At 36.5% G+C, this 18,078-nt stretch overlaps 1 protein-coding gene across 2 annotated transcripts in view; it reads left to right on the forward strand.

Moving 5' to 3' along the window:
* CLUL1 (clusterin like 1) overlaps positions 1-18,078 on the forward strand; it is a 30,968-nt gene that overhangs the window by 11,984 nt on the left and 906 nt on the right. For both annotated transcript variants that reach the window (XM_081078669.1, XM_081078668.1), the window contains one exon: positions 14,637-14,851. In XM_081078669.1, coding sequence (XP_080934795.1) covers positions 14,637-14,851 — 215 coding nt within the window. The remainder of the gene's footprint in view (positions 1-14,636; positions 14,852-18,078) is intronic.

The following is an 18,078-nucleotide window of genomic DNA, read 5'->3' on the forward strand; positions in this document are numbered from 1 at the left end:
TCTGATCTATAATTTACATGGAACTGCATAAAGTCTGGTCCTAATCAACAGTAAATAGTGAATCCAAAAAGAATCATTTCCCTAGGGAATTAAGTAATTTTGGGGTGGACCTCTTAGCCAATGCTTTATAAGACATTGTAAGGACACACAGCCATTCTTTTGCCTTATTTCCAAGTTTTGGATAGTTTTTCTTAGCAACATAAATGTTAGTGCTTATGAATTGTTTGCAACTTGGCTTTTTATGCAGTACAGTTTATGAAATTTAGTCATGTGAATACCTGTTGTTCTAATTCCTTAATTTACTGTCATATGTTAGCTATGTAAGCCTATTACAATTTATTTATGCATTCTTCTGCTGAAGTATGTGTTGCTTCCAATGTTTTGCTATTACAAACAACTCCCATACATTTCGTCAAGCAATGATTTTGCCTCTTCATATAAACATCTCATTCCTTTTTTGTTTTAAGACTAAGCACATTATTAATTATAATCTTATATTTGGTAAATATAAGGTAAATGAATTATTTTCCAAAACATTATAAATCATTTTTTTCATTATTTACCATACATTTTTGATCCCTGTTTTAAGTGGATTCAATATAAGTGGCTCTTTTTTTCTTTTCCATACCAATTACTGGTCCTGGCTGTATTTACCCAAATTCAAAATAGTAGGGGTTTTTTGAGGGGATAAAAGGGTTGTGATGTGGAAGGGGCAAAGTGGGGGCTTCATCTGTTTGGGTAATATTTTATTTTGTAATATAGGTGGTAGGCACGTGGGATTTATTCTGAGGAATTTCTGTCTCTGGCCCAGTTTCTGTTATATAAGACCATGTAATTATCAATTGAACTGGATCTCTTAGGAAAGTGATGCAGGCAATATTTATAATTACTTGAGAACAACAGGCATAAACGGGTAGCTCACACAAGCAGAAGGGGACATATGCACAGAAGATTAAAAACAAAATGACCACAATATTTTGGAGCTCCTCCCATCAAGAGGTGGAGTCTGTTTTTTCTGTACTGAATCTGGTCTTGGCTGTGGGTCTGGCCTTAGCCAATGAGATATTGGCAAATGTGACCAAAGTGGAGCTTTGAAATGTGCTTATAAATCAAGGCTTGTCCTCTCTTGCTGTATATACCCAAGAAAGTCCAGGCTAGGCTTCTGGAAGATGAGAGGCCTCAGCAATCCCAGCTGAGGCCCCCAAATCTGAAAGAAGCCATCGTAGACCATCCAGCCCTAATGGAGCTGGCTCAGAAATAAAAATAGTCCAACCAAAGCACAGAAACATGAGAAATAATAAATATTTGTTTATTATGCAGCAACAGCTAATGGATACATATTGTCACTCTTCATAAGAGACACCTGCTAAGTGTGAGTTTTCTTTCTTCTCTTGACACACTCGTTCTTACATCTATGTGGTGACTAAAAAATGCCTTAAGGTGCCGTGGGTCCCACTGATCATATTAGTGTATTTTGAAAAATAACAGCTTTGATAGGCTTGATATACCATAAAAGCTCACCCTTTTAAAGTATATAATTCAGTGATTTTTAATGTCTTCACAAAGTTGAATAACCATCACAACTATCACATTCCAGAATATTTTCACCCCAAAAGAAACTCCATAACCATTAGCTATCACCTACCTTTCCCCCCAGCCCCTTGTCCTAGCCAGCCTCTGGCAACCACACAGCTTTATGCCTCTATTTTCTTCTACGAGGTTAATAGATTTAGTTTTTACATTTAGGTCTGACACATCCTTTTTTTTTTAATTAAAGTTTATTGGGGTGACAATTGTTAGTAAAGTTACATAGATTTCAGGTGTACAATTCTGTAATACATTATCATCTATGTCTCACATTATGTGTTCACCACCCAGAGTCAGTTCTTCCATCACTATATATTTGATCCCTTTTACCCTCATCTACTAACCCCCTCCCCCCTTACCCTCTGGTAACCACTAAACAATTGTCTGTGTCTATGAGTTTTTGTTTCTTCATTTGTTTGTCTTGTTCTTTTGTTGTTTTCAGTTTTATATACCACATATCAGTGAAATCATGTTTCTCGACTTTTTCTGACTTATTTCGCTTAGCATTATAACCTCAAGATCCATCCATGTTGTCGCAAATGGTATTATTTCATCTTTTCTTATGGCAGATTAGTATTCCATTCTGTATATGTACCACTACTTCTTTATCCATTCGTCTATCAAAGGACACATTGGTTGTTTCCATGACTTGGCCACCGTAAATAAAGCTGCAGTGAACATTGGAGCACATATGTCTTTATGGATAAATGTTTTCAGATTTTTTTGGTAAATACCCAGGAGAAGGATTGCTGGGTCATATGGTAATTCTATTTCTAATTTTTTGAGGAACCTCCACACTGCCTTCCATAGTGGCTGCACCAATCTGCATTCCCACCAACAGTGTCTGAGGGTTCCTTTTTCTCCACAGCCTCTCCAACGCTTGTTACTATTTGTCTTGTTGATGACAGCCATTCTAACTGGTGTAAGGTGATACCACATTGTGGGTTTTATTTGCATTTCTCTGATGATTAGTGATGTTGAGCATTTTACATATGTCTATTTGCCATTTGTATGTCCTCTTTGGAGAAATGTCTCTTTAGGTCCTCTACCCATTTTTTAATTGGATTGTTCATTTTCTTTTTGTTGTTGAGTTGTATGAGTTCCTCATGTATTTTGGATATTAGCCCCTTATCGGAGACGTTGTTTACAAAAATCTCCCATTCGGTCGGTTGCCTCTTTATTTTGTCGATGATTTCTTTTGCTGTACAGAAGGTTTTTAGTTTGACATAGTCCCTTTGATTTATTTTAGCTTTTACTTCCTTTGCCTTTGTAATCACATTCATAAAATGTTCTTTGAACCCCAGGTCCATAAGTTTAGTACCTATGTTTTCTTCTATGCAGTTTATTCTTTCAGGTCTTATGTTTAGGTCTTTGATCCATTTTGAGTTAATTTTGGTACATGGTGACAGATAACAGTCCAGTTTCATTATTTTGCACATGGCTTTCCAATTCTCCCAGCACCATTTATTGAAGAGGCTGTCTTTTCTCCATTGTATGTTTTTGGATTCTTTATCAAAAATAATATGTCCATGTTTATGTGGTTTTATTTCTGGGTTCTCAATTCTATTCCATTGGTCTGTCTATTTTTCTGCCAATACCATGCTGTTTTGATTGTTGTTGTCCTGTAGTACGGATGAGGTCAGGGAGCGTGATACCTCCAGCATTGTTCTTTTTTCTTAGGAGTACTTTGCCTATTCAGGGTCTTTTGCGGTTCCATGCAAATCTGATGATTTTTTGTTCTATTTCTTTAAAAAATGCCATTGGGATTTTGATGGGGATTGCATTAAATCTGTATATTGCTTTGGGTAATATGGCCATTTTAACTATGTTGATTCTTCCAATCCATGAGCATGGAATGTCTTTCCATTTCTTTTTGTCTTCTTCAATTTCTTTTAAAAATGTCTTATAGTTTTCAGTACGTAGGTCTTTCACATCCTTGGTTAAGTTTATTCCTAGGTATTTTATTTTTTTTGTTGCAATTGCAAAAGGAATTGGTGTTTTTATTTCTTTTTCTGAGATTTCATTGTTAGTATATAGGAATGCAATGGACATTTGTACATTGACTTTGTAGCCAGCAACTTTACTGTATTCATTGATTGTCTCTAATAGCTTTTTGGTTGAGTCTTTAGGGTTTTCTATATATAGCATCATATCATATGCAAAAAGTGGAATTTGACTTCTTTATTCACAATTTGGATGCCTTTTATTTCTTTCTCTTGCCTGATTGCTCTGGCTAGGACCATGTTGAAAAGCAGAGGTGATAGGGGACAGCCCTGTCGTGTTCCTGAACGTAGAGCAAAGGGCTTTATTTTTTTCACCATTAATTATGATATTAGCTGAGGGTTTGTTTTATATGGCCTTTATTATCTTAAGGTATTTTCCTTTTATACCCGTTTTATTAAGCTTTTAATCATTAATGAATGTTGTTCTTGTTAAACGCTTTTTCTGCATCAATTGATATTATCGTATGATTCTTGTCCTTTATTTTTTCTATGTGGTGTATCACATTGATGGATTTGCGTATGTTGAACCATCCTTGTGCTCCTGGGATAAACCCCACTTGGTCGTGACGTATAATCTTTTTTACTGCATTGTTGCATTTGATTTGCTTGAATTTTGTTGAGAGTTTTTGCATCTGTATTCATCAGAGATTGGTCTGTAATTTTCTTTTTTTGTGTTATATTTACCATGATTTGGTATCAGGGTAATATTGGCCTCATAAAATGAGTTAGGGAGCATTGTCTCTTCTTCAATTTTTTTGGGAGAGTTTGAGTAGGACAGATATTAGATCCTCTTTGAATGTTTGGTGGAATTCACTAGTGAAGCCATCTGGTCCTAGACTTTTCTTTTGGAAAGGTTTCAGATGACTGATTCAATTTCGTTACTGGTGATCGGTCTGTTTAGATTTTCCAGTTCTTCATGGTTCAGCCTTGGAAGGCTATATGTTTCTAAGAACTTGTCCATTTCTTCTAGGTTATTGAATTTGGTAGTATATAGTCCTTCATAGTATTCTTGGATGATCCTTTGTATTTCTGTGGTGTCCGTGATAACTTCCCCTCTTTGATTTCTGATTTTGCTTATTTGTGTCTTTTCCTTTTTTATCTTAGTGAATCTAGCCAAGGGTTTGTCAATTTTTAAAATCTTTTCAAAGAACTAGCTCTTTGTCACATTAATTTTTTCTATTGTTTTTTTCGTTTTGTGTTTCATTTCGTTTTTCTCTGATTTTTATTATTCCCTTCCTTCTGCTGAATTTGGGTTTCATTTGTTCTTCTTTTTCTAGTTTTTGAAGGTGTAATGTGAAGTTATTTATCTGAGATTTTTCTTGTTTCTTGAGATAGACCTGTAATGATATAAATTTCTTTCTTAAAATTGCTTTTGCTACATCCCCAAAATTTTGGTAGGATGTATTTTCATTCTCAATTGTTTCTATGTATTTTTTTATCTTGCCTCTTATTTCTTCTTTGACCCAGTCATTCTTTAAAAGTATGTTGTTTACCTCCACATATTTGTGGTTTTTCCTGCTTTCTTTTTTCAATTTCAAAGCCTTGTAATCAGAGTATGTGCTTGGGATGATTTCACTCTTCTTAAATTTGTTGAGGCTAGTTTTATGTCCCAATATATGGTCTATCCTTGAGAATGTTCCATGTACACTAGAAAAGAATGTATAGTCTGATGTCTAGGATGAAGTGCTCTATAAATGTCAATTATGTCCATTTCATCTAATGTGTCATTTAGGACTGCTATTTCATTATTTATTTTCTGTTTGGATGATCTATCCATAGTTGTCAATGATGTATTTAGATCCCCTACTACAATTGTGTTTTGGTCAATTTCTCCCTTTAATTCTGTTAGTAGTTGCTTGGTATATTTCGGTGCTCCGTGATTGGGGGCATAGATATTGATGACTGTTATGTCTTCTTGTTGTATAGTCCTCTTTATCATTATCAAATGTACATGTTTGTCTCTTGTTACCTTTTTTATCCTGAAGTCTGTTTCATCTGATATCATTATGGCTACACCTGGTTTTCTCTGGATACCATTTGCTTGGAGTATCAATTTCCACCCTTTTACTTTGAGTCTATATTTTTCCTTGTAGCTGAGATGTGTCTCTTGGAGGCAGCATATGGTTGGGTTTAGTTTTTTGATTCAATCTGCTACTCTGTTCCTTTTTATTGGTGAGTTCAGTCCATTTACATTTAGGGTGATTATTGATATATGAAGATTTCCTATCATTCTGTCTTTAGTTTTCTGGTAAGACCGTGTCTCCATTGTTTCTTTGCCTTTTTGTTGCTGTCTATTATTTCAGCGTGGTGGTATTCTATGATTTTTCTCTCTATTTCTTCTTTTATTATGTTATGTATTTCAGTTCTGGATTTTTTTTTGAGTGGTTACCATTAAGTTTAGGTAAAAGAAAGTTTCATATTTAGAGTATTCCATTTTCTTCAGCATGCTTACTTTCTCCATTCCCTTATACCAGCTCAGACCCTTACTCTTCCCCCTTTTATGTTTTTGTTGTTGCAAATTATCCCTATTTATGCTGTGAGTTGATTCCTGGGCAGCAGTAGCAAGTTGTCTTTTTCCTTTTCCTTTAAGTGTTTTTTTGTCTTCTTCTTTATTCTGTACGTTATGTTTACGTGTATAGTGTCTTATTTGGTGTAGGGTTGCCATTTCCTGCTTCTGTTTGTTCGTAATACTACGCATGTTTTGTATTCTTTTGCTTTTTTGTTTCAGGTCTAATAGCCTCCTTCAGTATTCCTTGTAGTGTAGGTCTTGTGTTAGAAAATTCCCTCAGCTTCTGTATGTCTGGAAAGGTCTTTATTTTTCCTTCATATGTAAAGGATATTTTTGCTGGATATATTATTCTTGGCTCATAATATCTCTCTTTCAATAGTTTGACTATTTGATTCCACTCCCTCTTGGCTTGTAGAGATTCTGCTGAAAAATCTGATGATAACCTAATGGGCTTTCCTTTGTAGGTTACCATCTTCTTTTCCCTGGCTTCTTTGTTGTTAATTTTTGACAGCTTCAATACAATGTGCCTTGGAGAAGGCCTGTTGGGGTTAAGGTAATTAGGTGTTCTATTTACTTCTTGGATTTGAGGATCCAGTTCTTTCCACAAGTTTGGGAAGTTCTTGTCAACTGTTTGTTTGAATACACTCTCTGTTCCCTTCTCTCTTTCTTCTCCTTCTGGTATGCCCATTGTTCTTATATTATTCTTTCTGATGGAGTCAGAAAGTTCTTGTAGAGTTATTTTATTTCTTTTAACTCTCAGATCTCTCTCTTCTTTGATCTGTGTCATTTCCACATTTCTATCTTCGATGTCACTGATTCTTTTCTCCATCTGGTCAGCTCTATTACCTAAGCTGGTTATTTCATTCTTCATTTCTTTTATTGTGTTCTTAATCTCCAGAAATTCTGTTTGGTTTTTTTAAAATTTCAATCTCTTTGGTAAAATGTTCATTTTGTTCTTTGATTGTGTTTCTGAGTTCATCAAACTGCCTGCATTTTCTTGCATCTTGTTGAGTATTTTCAGAACTACAATCTTTAGTTCTCTGTCATTTAAGTCACATATCTCCATGTCTTTTAGTTCATTTTCTGGAGACTTTTTATTTTCTTTCTGAGCTGCCTTGTTACCTTGGTTATTTATGGCAATTAGTGAGTTGTTATTTCTGTTCCTAGACATCTAAAGGAGTGGCTTCTGCAATAGGTTGGTAGGAAGAGGTCTTTCCTTTGCTCTCCAGTAGGTGTTGGTAGAATGCTTTATTTTCTTTCCATCTGCAGCCTTTAATTCTCTCTCACACTGTAATATTATATTTTCTGTGTACTGTTCTTGCTCGTCACACAATGGGTGGATTCCCTAGAAGGCAGGCTTCTCCTTTGTGAACAGGACTCCTTGGTCACAGGGCACTACCTCGTAGGGGGATGTGGAGAGCTTCTGAAGTTCCGAAGCTCTTCCTGCACCACTTTCAGGCCCTGTGTGTTTCAGTGGCTCTGTTTACTCCTGCAGGGATCCACCCAGATAGGTGGGGGCAGGGGCAGGGCCCAGTGGGTTGTGAGAGGCTGCTGTGAGCAATGGCAGCGACCACAACCCCAGCCAGGCCTGCACCCAGGGCTCTCTCCCCTTTGCCAGAACTAGTTGGGCTGCAAGTATGTTGCTGTGGGCTGCAGCTCTCAGAATTGCAAATATTCTGTTCTTTTGATGTGATACTGCTACTCTTCCACTTCTAGCACTGGGCCGGTGGGGGTGGGGCGAGCTCTGAGAGGATGGCAAGGGGGCAGCTAGGCTCCATGCCTATACCTCCCATCCTCTACTGGGCAGTGAGGGCTTAAACTGCTGTTTTCACCCTTCTTCCCTCAGTCTTTGCTCTGAGGTCTCTTCCGTGGGCATTGGGTTCAGCTGTATTTTATGCTGCTCCCTCAGGCGGAACTGTGGGCCATAAGCAGAGCATTAGGAATCTGAGTTCTTCCCTCTCTCACAGCTGCGGTAGCGCTGGAATGCAGAGAGCTCAGAGCTCAGAGCTCTAAGTTCTGGTCTGCATCCTGTGCCCCCGCAGCCCGCGTGTCCTCATTTCCTGCTTCCTTCCTCCCCCACTTGCCCAATTTGCCCACCTTTAGATGATTTCAGTTGCATGTCTGCTGCACAGGGAGGTCTTTGTGGAATTATAGTTGTTCAATTTGTTGTAAATTCCAGGGGAGATTTCAAGAGGCTTACCTCACGCCGCCATTTCTATGTAGTCTAATTCTGATACATCTTGCATTAGTTTTTGTATATGGTGTGAAGTAGGGGTCCAAAGTCTTTATTTTGCAATTGTCTATCCAGTTGTCTTAGTTCTACTTATTAAAGACTAGTTTTTTCTCTCATAGAATTTTCTTGCCACTCATGTTGAAAATCATTGACAGCAAATGTAAGGGCTTATTTTTGGACTCTCAATTCTATTCCATTTATCTATATGTCTGTCCTGTGCCAATACCAGACTGTCTTGATTGTTGTACTTTTTAATAAGTTTTGAAATTGGGACGTGTGAGTGCTCCAACTTTGTTCTTTGTATTCAAGATTGTTTAGGCTATTCTGGGTCCCCTGCACCTCCATGAATTTTGGGATCAGCTGGCTGATTTCTGCATAAAAAGCATTTGAAATTTTATTAGAGATTAAATCTGTAGATCAATTTGTAGAGTATTGCCATCTTAACAATATTAAGTCTTCCAACCCATGAACGTAGGTGTTTTTCCATTTATTTAACTCACCATTAGTTTCTTTCAAAGTTTAGTTTTCAGTGTACAAGTCTGGCACTTCTTTTTAAAAAAATTGTTCATACGCATTTTTTTCTTTTTGATGCTATGGAATTGTTTTCTTAATTTTATTTTTGGTTTCTTCATTGTTAGTGTATAGAAATACTATATTTGATTCATTTTTATATATCAATCGAGTGTTCTGCAACGCTGCTGAACTTTTTATTCGTTTTAATAATTTTTTTGTGTATATGTACTCCTTAAGACTTTCTATATACAATATCATGTCATCTGTGAATAGACATAGTATAGTTTTTCCTTTCCCATATGGTTGTGTTTTGCATGATGTTTTACCTTTGTTCTAGGGAAATCTTTTTCCTGGATGGCACTCTCAAGAGTAAATGAGTATCCCTTGTAGAATTCTGCTTGCCTAAGATCATGAGGGAAATCACCATCGTTTTCCTCCATAATTTAAAAAAAACAACTTTATATCATTATTCTAAAAGTTGACAACTGTGAAGTTGCAAATGAAGACATTTTAAAAGAATATCTGCACCTCCTTTCAAATATATGTTCTATCTTGTTAACTGTGACTCGCTTTGTTTTCAAAATGTTTTCTTGAATTACTTTTCAAACATATACTATTGCAAATTTGTTTACAAAGTTCTCCCTCTCCTGAAGATTCCAAAACAACAGAGTGTGAGGTGTCAGGAAACTTTGTATTATATCTATACATAAAAAGAACCAATAAATAATGTTTAAGACCCGAGATGAGGTAGTCACCTGGCTTCCTGTTGGTGGATTCTTCCCCACCCTTATCTTGCTGAAGGCATGTTTTTTTAGTAAACAGCAAAAGATATAATTTAGAGAGTCTGTGGTCTTTTTCCACAACAATCTCATGATTCTGGGTGCCCTAGCACATAGACATTTCCATAGTGTACAGATAGTCTTTACATAATATCAAGCTGCTTGTCAGCATAGCTATGTATGTTCCTGTAACCCTGTTTCAGTTTGATGGACTGTACAATAATAACAAAGAACTGCAGAATTTTAGTGGCTTGTAAACACAAAGGTTTATTTTCCACTCTACAACATGTCAGTTACAGTTTGAGTGAAGACTCTGCTACACATCTCCTCACTCAGGATGATGGAGCCTCCACCACATAGAGTAAAACTAGTTCCACTCTGAGGGGAAGGGAGCATGATAAATCCCAAACTGTTCTTAAAGGCTTCCTCCAGAAGTGAGACATATCACTTTGAAAAAGATCATGCTCAACTTCAAGATGGCAGGGAATTGTCATCCCCAATGTATCCAGATCAGAATATCAGTAAGTAGCTCTTCAGAGGCACCATAGAAAGGAGAAAAAGGAAAAAAAATGAAAAGTAACACTTGCTAAGTCTGTAACGTGTGCCGATCCTGTGATCAGGCACTTTCTATTATTTCATTCACATCCATTTTATCTAGTTGAAAACTCACTCAAGGTCAAAAGGCTGGAAATAGAAAGTTTTTTTTTTTTTAATTAATTTTATTGGGGTGACAATTGTTAGTAAATTTACATAGATTTCAGGTGTACAATTCTGTATTACATCGTCTATAAATCCCATTGTGTGTTCACCACCCAGAGTCAGTTCTCCTTCCATCACCATATATTTGATCCCCTTTACCCTCATCACCCACCCCCCACCCCCTTACCCTCTGGTAACCACTAAATTATTGTCTGTGTCTATGAGTTTTTGTTTCTCATTTGTTTGTCTTGTTCTTTTTGGTTTATATACCACATATCAGTGAAATCATAGGGTTCTCTGCTTTTTCTGTCTGACTTATTTCACTTAGCATTATTCTCTCGAGATCCATCCATGTTGTCACAAATGCTCCTATATCATCTTTCCTTAACGCCGAATAGTATTCCATTGTGTATATGTACCACAACTTCTTTATCCATTCATCCATCGAAGGACATTTTGGTTGTTTCCATGTCTTGGCCACCGTAAACAAAGCTGCAATGAACATTGGAGTACACGTGTCTCTGTAGAGAAATGCTTTTATATTTTTGGGGTAGATACCCAGGAGAGCGATTGCTGGGTCATATGGTAATTCTATTCGTAATTTCTTGAGGAACCTCCACACTGCCTTCCATAGCGGCTGCACCAGTCTGCATTCCCACCAACAGTGTATGAGAGTTCCTTTTTCTCCACAGCCTCTCCAACACTTGTTACTATTTGTTTTGTTGATGAAAGCCATTCTGACTGGGGTGAGGTGATATCTCATTGTGGTTTTCATTTGCATTTCTCTGATGATTAGCGATGTTGAGCATTTTTTCATATGTCTATTTGCCATTTGTATATCCTCTTTGGAGAAATGTCTCTTCAGGTCCTCTGTCCATTTTTCAATTGGGTTGTTTGTTTTTTTGTTGTTGAGTTTCATGAGTTCCTTGTATATTTTGGATATTAGCCCCTTATCAGAGGAACTGTTTGCGAAAATCTTCTCCCATTCAGTTGGTTGCCTCATTATTTTGTCAATAGTTTCTTTTGCTGTGCAGAAGCTTTTCAGTTTCATATAATCCCATTTGTTTATTTTAGTTTTTACTTCCATTGCCTTTGGAGTCAAATTCATAAAATGCTCTTTGAACCCAAGGTCCATAAGTTTAGTACCTATGTTTTCTTCAATGCAGTTTATTGTGTCAGGTCTTATGCTTAAGTCTTTGATCCATTTTGAATTAATTTTGGTACATGGTGACAGATAGCAGTCCAGTTTCATTCTTTTGCACGTGGCTATCCAATTCTGCCAGCACCATTTATTGAAGAGGCTGTCTTTTCTCCATTGTATGTTTTTAGCTTCTTTGTCAAAAATTATCTGTCCATATTTATGTGGTTTTATTTCTGGGTTCTCAATTCTATTCCATTGGTCTATGAGTCTGTTTTTCCGCCAATACCAAGCTGTTTTGATTATTGTAGCCCTGTAGTACAAGCAAAAATCAGGGAGTGTGATACCTCCAGTATTGTTCTTTTTTTTTAATATTGCTTTGGCTATTCGGGGTCTTTTGTGGTTCCAAATAAATCTGATGATTTTTTGTTCTATTTCTTTAAAAAATGCCATTGGGATTTTAATGGGGATTGCATTAAATCTGTATATGGCTTTGGGTAATATGGCCATTTTAACGATGTTGATTCTTCCAATCCATGAGCACGGAATGTCTTTCCATTTCTTTGTGTCTTCTTCAATTTCTTTCAAAAATGTCTTATAGTTTTCAGCATATAAATCCTTCACATCCTTGGTTAAGTTTATTCCTAGGTATTTTATTCTTTTTGCTGCAATTGCAAAAGGAATTGTTTTTTCTATCTCTTTTTCTGAGATTTCATTGTTGGTATATAGGAAAGCAATGGACTTTTGTACGTTGATTTTGTAGCCAGCAACTTTACTATATTCATTGATTGTTTCTAATAGCTTTTTGGTGGAGTCTTTAGGGTTTTCTATGTATAGCATCATGTCATCTGCAAAGAGTGACAATTTAACTTCTTCATTCCCAATTTGGATGCCTTTTATTTCTTTCTCTTGCCTGATAGCTCTGGCGAGGACTTCCAACACTATGTTGAAAAGCAGAGGTGATAGGGGACAACCTTGTCGTGTTCCTGAACGTAGAGCAAAGGGCTTCAGCTTTTCACCATTAATTATGAGGTTAGCTGAGGGCTTGTCGTATATGGCCTTTATTATGTTGAGGTATTTTCCTTCTATACCAATTTTAGTAAGTGTTTTAATCATAAATGGATGTTGTATCTTATCAAATGCTTTTTCTGCATCAATTGATAGAATCATATGGTTTTTGTCCTTTATTTTGTTTATGTGATGTATCACATTGATGGATTTGCGAATGTTGAACCATCCTTGTGCCCCGGGGATGAACCCCACTTGGTCGTGATGAATAATCTTTTTAATGCATTGTTGTATTCGATTTGCTAGAATTTTGTTTAGGATTTTTGCATCTGTATTCATCAGAGATATAGGTCTGTAGTTTTCTTTTTTTGTGTTGTCCTTACCAGGTTTTGGTATCAGGGTAATGTTGGCCTCATAAAATGAGTTAGGGAGTACTGACTCTTCTTCAATTTTTTGGAAGAGTTTGAGCAGGATTGGTATTAGATCCTCTTTGAAGGTTTGGTAGAATTCACTGGTGAAGCCATCTGGTCCAGGAGTTTTGCTTTTGGGAAGGTTTTTGATGACTGATTCAATTTCGTTACTGGTGATCGGCCTGTTTAGATTTTCCACTTCTTCTTGGTTCAGCCTTGGAAGGCTATATGTTTCTAAGAACTTGTCCATTTCTTCTAAGTTATTAAATTTGGTGGCATATAGTCCTTCATAGTATTCTTGGATAATCCTTTGTATTTCTGTGGTGTCCGTGATAACTTCCCCTTTTTCATTTCTGATTTTGTTAATTAGTGTCTTCTCTCTTTTTATCTTAGTGAGTCTAGCCAAGGGTTTGTCGATTTTGTTAATCTTTTCAAAGAACCAGCTTTTTGTCACATTAATTTTTTCTATTGTCTTTTTGTTCTCTATTTCATTTAGTTCTGCTCTGATTTTTGTTATTTCCTTTCTTCTGCTGACCTTGGGTTTCGCTTGTTCTTCTTTTTCCAGTTTTTTAAGGTGTAACATGAGGTTATTTATTTGGGATTTTTCTTGTTTCTTGAGATAGGCCTGTAATGATATAAATTTCCCTCTTAAAACTGCTTTCGCGGCATCCCAAAAATTTTGGTAGGATGTATTTTCATTGTCATTTGTTTCTATGTATCTTTTGAGCTCTCCTCTAATTTCTTCTTTGACCCAGTCGTTCTTTAAAAGTATGTTGTTTAATCTCCATGTATTTGTGTTTTTTCCTGCTTTCTTTTTGCAGTTGATATCCAATTTCAAAGCTTTGTGATCAGAGAATATGCTTGGTATGATTTCAATCTTCTTAAATTTGCTGAGGCTGATTTTGTGTCCCAATATATGGTCTATCCTTGAGAATGTTCCATGTACACTAGAAAAGAATGTATAGTCTGATGTTTTAGGATGAAGTGCTCTATATATGTCAATTATGTCCAATTCATCTAATGTGTCATTTAGGGCTGCGATTTCGTTATTTATCTTCTGTTTGGATGATCTATCCATAGCTGTCAATGATGTATTTAAGTCCCCTAGTATAATTGTGTTTTGGTCAATTTCTCCCTTTAGTTCTGTTAGTAGTTGCTTGGTATATTTCGGTGCTCCCTGATTGGGGGCATAAATATTGATGACTGTTATGTCTTCTTGTTGTATAGTCCCCTTTACCATTATGAAATGTCCATCTTTGTCTCTTGTTATCTTTTTCACCCTGAAGTCTGTTTCATCGGAAATCATTATGGCTACACCTGATTTTTTCTGGGTACCATTTGCTTGAAGTGTCAATTTCCACCCTTTCACTTTGAGTCTATGCTTGTCCTTGTAGCTGAGATGTGTCTCTTGTAGGCAGCATATGGTTGGGTTTAGTTTTTTGATCCAATCTGCTACTCTGTGTCTCTTTATTGGTGAGTTCAGTCCATTTACATTTAGGGTGATTATTGATATGTGAGGATTTCCTGTCATTCTGTCTTTAGTTTTCTGGTAAGGCTGTGTCTCCATTGTTTCTTTGCCTTTTTGTTGTTGTCTGTTATTTCTGTGTGGTAGTATTCTATGATGTTTTCCTCCGTTTCTTCTTTTATTACAGTATATATGGAAATAGAAAGTTTAACGGCTAGGATTTAAACCCACATCACCCAACTCCAAATTCCATGGATCTTTTCCTTTATCACATTACTTTCTTCTTTGCTAGACTGTCCTGATATACCTGAACTACACACAAAAGTAGATGAAGCCCTAAAATTGGTCAACATATCTAATCAGCAATACATCCAGATTCTCCAGGTGACCCAGCATCACTTGGAGGACACCACATATTTGATGGAGAAGATGAAAGAGCAATTTGGCTGGGTGACCGAACTGGCAAACCACACCCTGGGAACTGAGAACATCTTCAATTCCATAAAGGTAACGGAAAGACTCAAGAGCAGTTGAGATTACATGTGCATACACTGGTTTTTCTGCTAAGTTACTTAATAATTACATCTGAATTTGAAAACAAGCTGTAGGAAGATATTTATATTTCCAATTGTGATTGTGTTCAGGCTAACTCATTATAATGTATTAGGTTGGTACAACAGTAATTGAGGGTTTTGCAATTTTTAAACTTTTAAACCATAATTTAAAAGGTTAAAAACTTTTGCACCAACCTAATAGTTATGTGGTCTTTAAAGAACAAAAAACTCTCTAAAGAAAACCAATTTAAAACACAAAATACTTTCTAATCCAGAGATAGTTAATTCTGCTTAGTTATAGGGCTGTAACTGATACAGGTAAACTTGAAGAAGCCTGGCCAATGTAGTTTTTAAGAAAGAACAATTTCAGGTAAAGCAACTTGAGTTCAAAACCTGACTCTGAAACTTACCAGCTGAGTAAGCTTGCGAAAATTCCTTAACCTTTCTAGGCCTCAGTTAATCTTGGGAAATGGGAATAATAATAGCTGCTCTAAAGTATGCGAGTATATCTGTAAAGCAATTAGTGTAGGTTCCTTATACAAAGCAAGAGCTCTGTAAATCATAGCTCTTGATAGTTTTTGACACAATCAGCTGATTTACCTTCAGATTTAAACATACTTGTATATTAATCAATAAAAACATATTGCTGTCTTAAGTTGAACTTATACCATGTCTCTTACTTTCAATCAATAGCTCCTTTTGTGTAACGAAACTGACTGAATTTCCTTCCTGACCTCCTCCCCCGCCACACATATTACATTGATTGATATACAAATACTCCAGGCTAATGATTCCTGATGAGGTTAGTACTGGTGGGTTCCTAAAAAGACCTGACTACAAAAATCACTGGGCAGAGCAATTGAAGATGCAATATTTTGGGCAACATGTAATGTTGGCAGCCTACCCCGATCCCTGGGGATCCCATTACCATCTCCAGCTGCTGCTGGTGCTAACTGTTCAGCCCTCAATCTTTTCCAAAGGGTTGTCATTGGGACCACTTATGCTCCAGAGCTCTCAGCAAGATTAGGCTGAAGCTAGAGGTCACCCGAAGCCACATCCTCAGTTGGCTTCTCCTTCTTCTCTATTTTACTTGCCTCATGCCCTAAAAGTTTCCCCGGAAGTCACCCTTAATCAATCACTTGGGTCAGAATCAGGCTCTGCTTCTAGGGAATCTGACCTCTGACATTCTGTAACCTAGTTTTTCACCCTGTTACAAACTGCAAAGTTGTGGCCCCTGGTTTGACAAATACGTTTAGAGTCAGAACCAGCACATGAAAACAAAACAAACAAATAAACAAAATATGTGTCATGCAGGGTCTCAGCTCCCACTCCCCGCACCAGGACGCAGGATATGGGGAGACCAAAAACAGAACAACAGCAGAGCCATAGATATGGGAGTCATACCACTATGCTCTCGATGGCAGCCAGGCTGAAAACACAGGAAACAGCAGCACACGATCGGCAATCCGCCACCCACTTCTTTGCCAACCAACTAACCACCCAACCCCCTAGCCTAGCCACCACAGTTATATTAGTGGCTAATGGCTAACTGGTAACAGCTGATGGTCATCTACTACCAGAGCCAGCACCTTCCCACATGAGGCCAAGAGCCTGGAAACTGCTCTCTGGGACTCTGTCCTCAGACAGACTACACGAGAAAATATTAGAGGTCATTGTATTTAACATCATATGCATATGTCATGAAATTTTCATTTCCATTATGTGTGCATTTATATGTGTATATAAATATGTGTGTATTGGAAGACCCTCCCTACCCACCTTATCTGGCCCCCAAAGATTTCTTTCTTTATCTGAAGATAAGGGAAATATTGACATATGAGTGTTTTGAGTCTTGATGTGAAATGTATTTGCTACTGCAGACTACAGTCAAAAGGTTTTGAAAACCACTTCTCCAATCTGTGCTGTCTGATTCTATTACTCTATTAAATTATACCCTAGAAGGGCAAAATAATTCAATATAATTTATCATCCTCACAAATACAGACTTTTAGTTTAATGAGGAAAAGTTCTTATCTTGAAGAATAACATTTTAAGAAAAATTTTAGCATGCTTTTAATCTTTAGAAAGATATAGCTAATATCTAATTGTTTTTATCATAGTATTTTCCATTCTACGCTTCAATTTGCTTTCATTGTAGTGTCTCTGAGTAACACTAACATATTTATCTCAAATTCTTTATATTAATAACAAAGTCACTTCGGTATAAAAACCTCCATATAAAATAAAATTATGGTTTTCAATGATACATTTTTATAATAATCAACACTAAAGAGCACTTACTATGTGTCAGGCAATGTTCTAAGAACTTTTCATAAATCAGATCATTTAATACCCTCCATGATCCTATAAAGTAAGTATTATTGTTTTCCAAAATTTTCAGATGAGGCACAGAGAAGTTAAACAACTTGTCTGAGGTCACAAAGCTACTAAATGGTAGAACTGGGATTCAAACCCCAGTAGTATTTCTCCATAACCAATGGCTTACCCACTTTGCTGAACTGGCTATAAAAGTTATTTTTATCAAAACAACTCTTATTTCATCATGTAAAGAAGAGTGCAAAGCCATATGACAATAAATACTAAAGAGGAAACTTGTGTAAAAAAATATACAAATTCCAGCAGGTGGTAAAAGTTATGCTCCTTGGGTTGTAGTTACACAGGTGTTAGTTATATAATTATTTATTAAACTAGACATAAATGCTTTAGGCAGTTTTATATGTGTTATATTCACATATATATGAAAGGTGGACAAGTAATGTGAGCTATTCCTTTATAAACAGGAAATGAGAAATCACCAGTTTTTATTTGTGTTAATATTTTGGTTTAGTTTTTTTGATAAGGGAATTTATTTAAAACATTTTCAAAAGAGTTACCTTAAGGTTACGTCAAGTTTCACATCAGTAGTTACATTTAAAGTATAAAAAATCAAAGTATTTGCACTTGAGAATTCATTAAGAGTAACGTGCCTGTCAGATAACTGTCTCTTTCTTTACAAAAAAATCACGCACACAATCATAAATTGTAACTTTCCTAGGAAAACTCAGTGTAAAGCTTGGCGTGTCGCATTAGTATGTCTGGCATAAGCAGTAGCCCTCACCAAGTATTCCATCTGCTCACTCAGACCTTCCAGCTCCTCTTGCAATTAAGTGGTGCCATGTG

The sequence above is a fragment of the Rhinolophus hipposideros genome, assembly GCF_964194185.1.
Source record: "Rhinolophus hipposideros genome assembly, chromosome: 17".
In the NCBI taxonomy this organism is placed as follows: Eukaryota; Metazoa; Chordata; class Mammalia; order Chiroptera; family Rhinolophidae; genus Rhinolophus; species Rhinolophus hipposideros.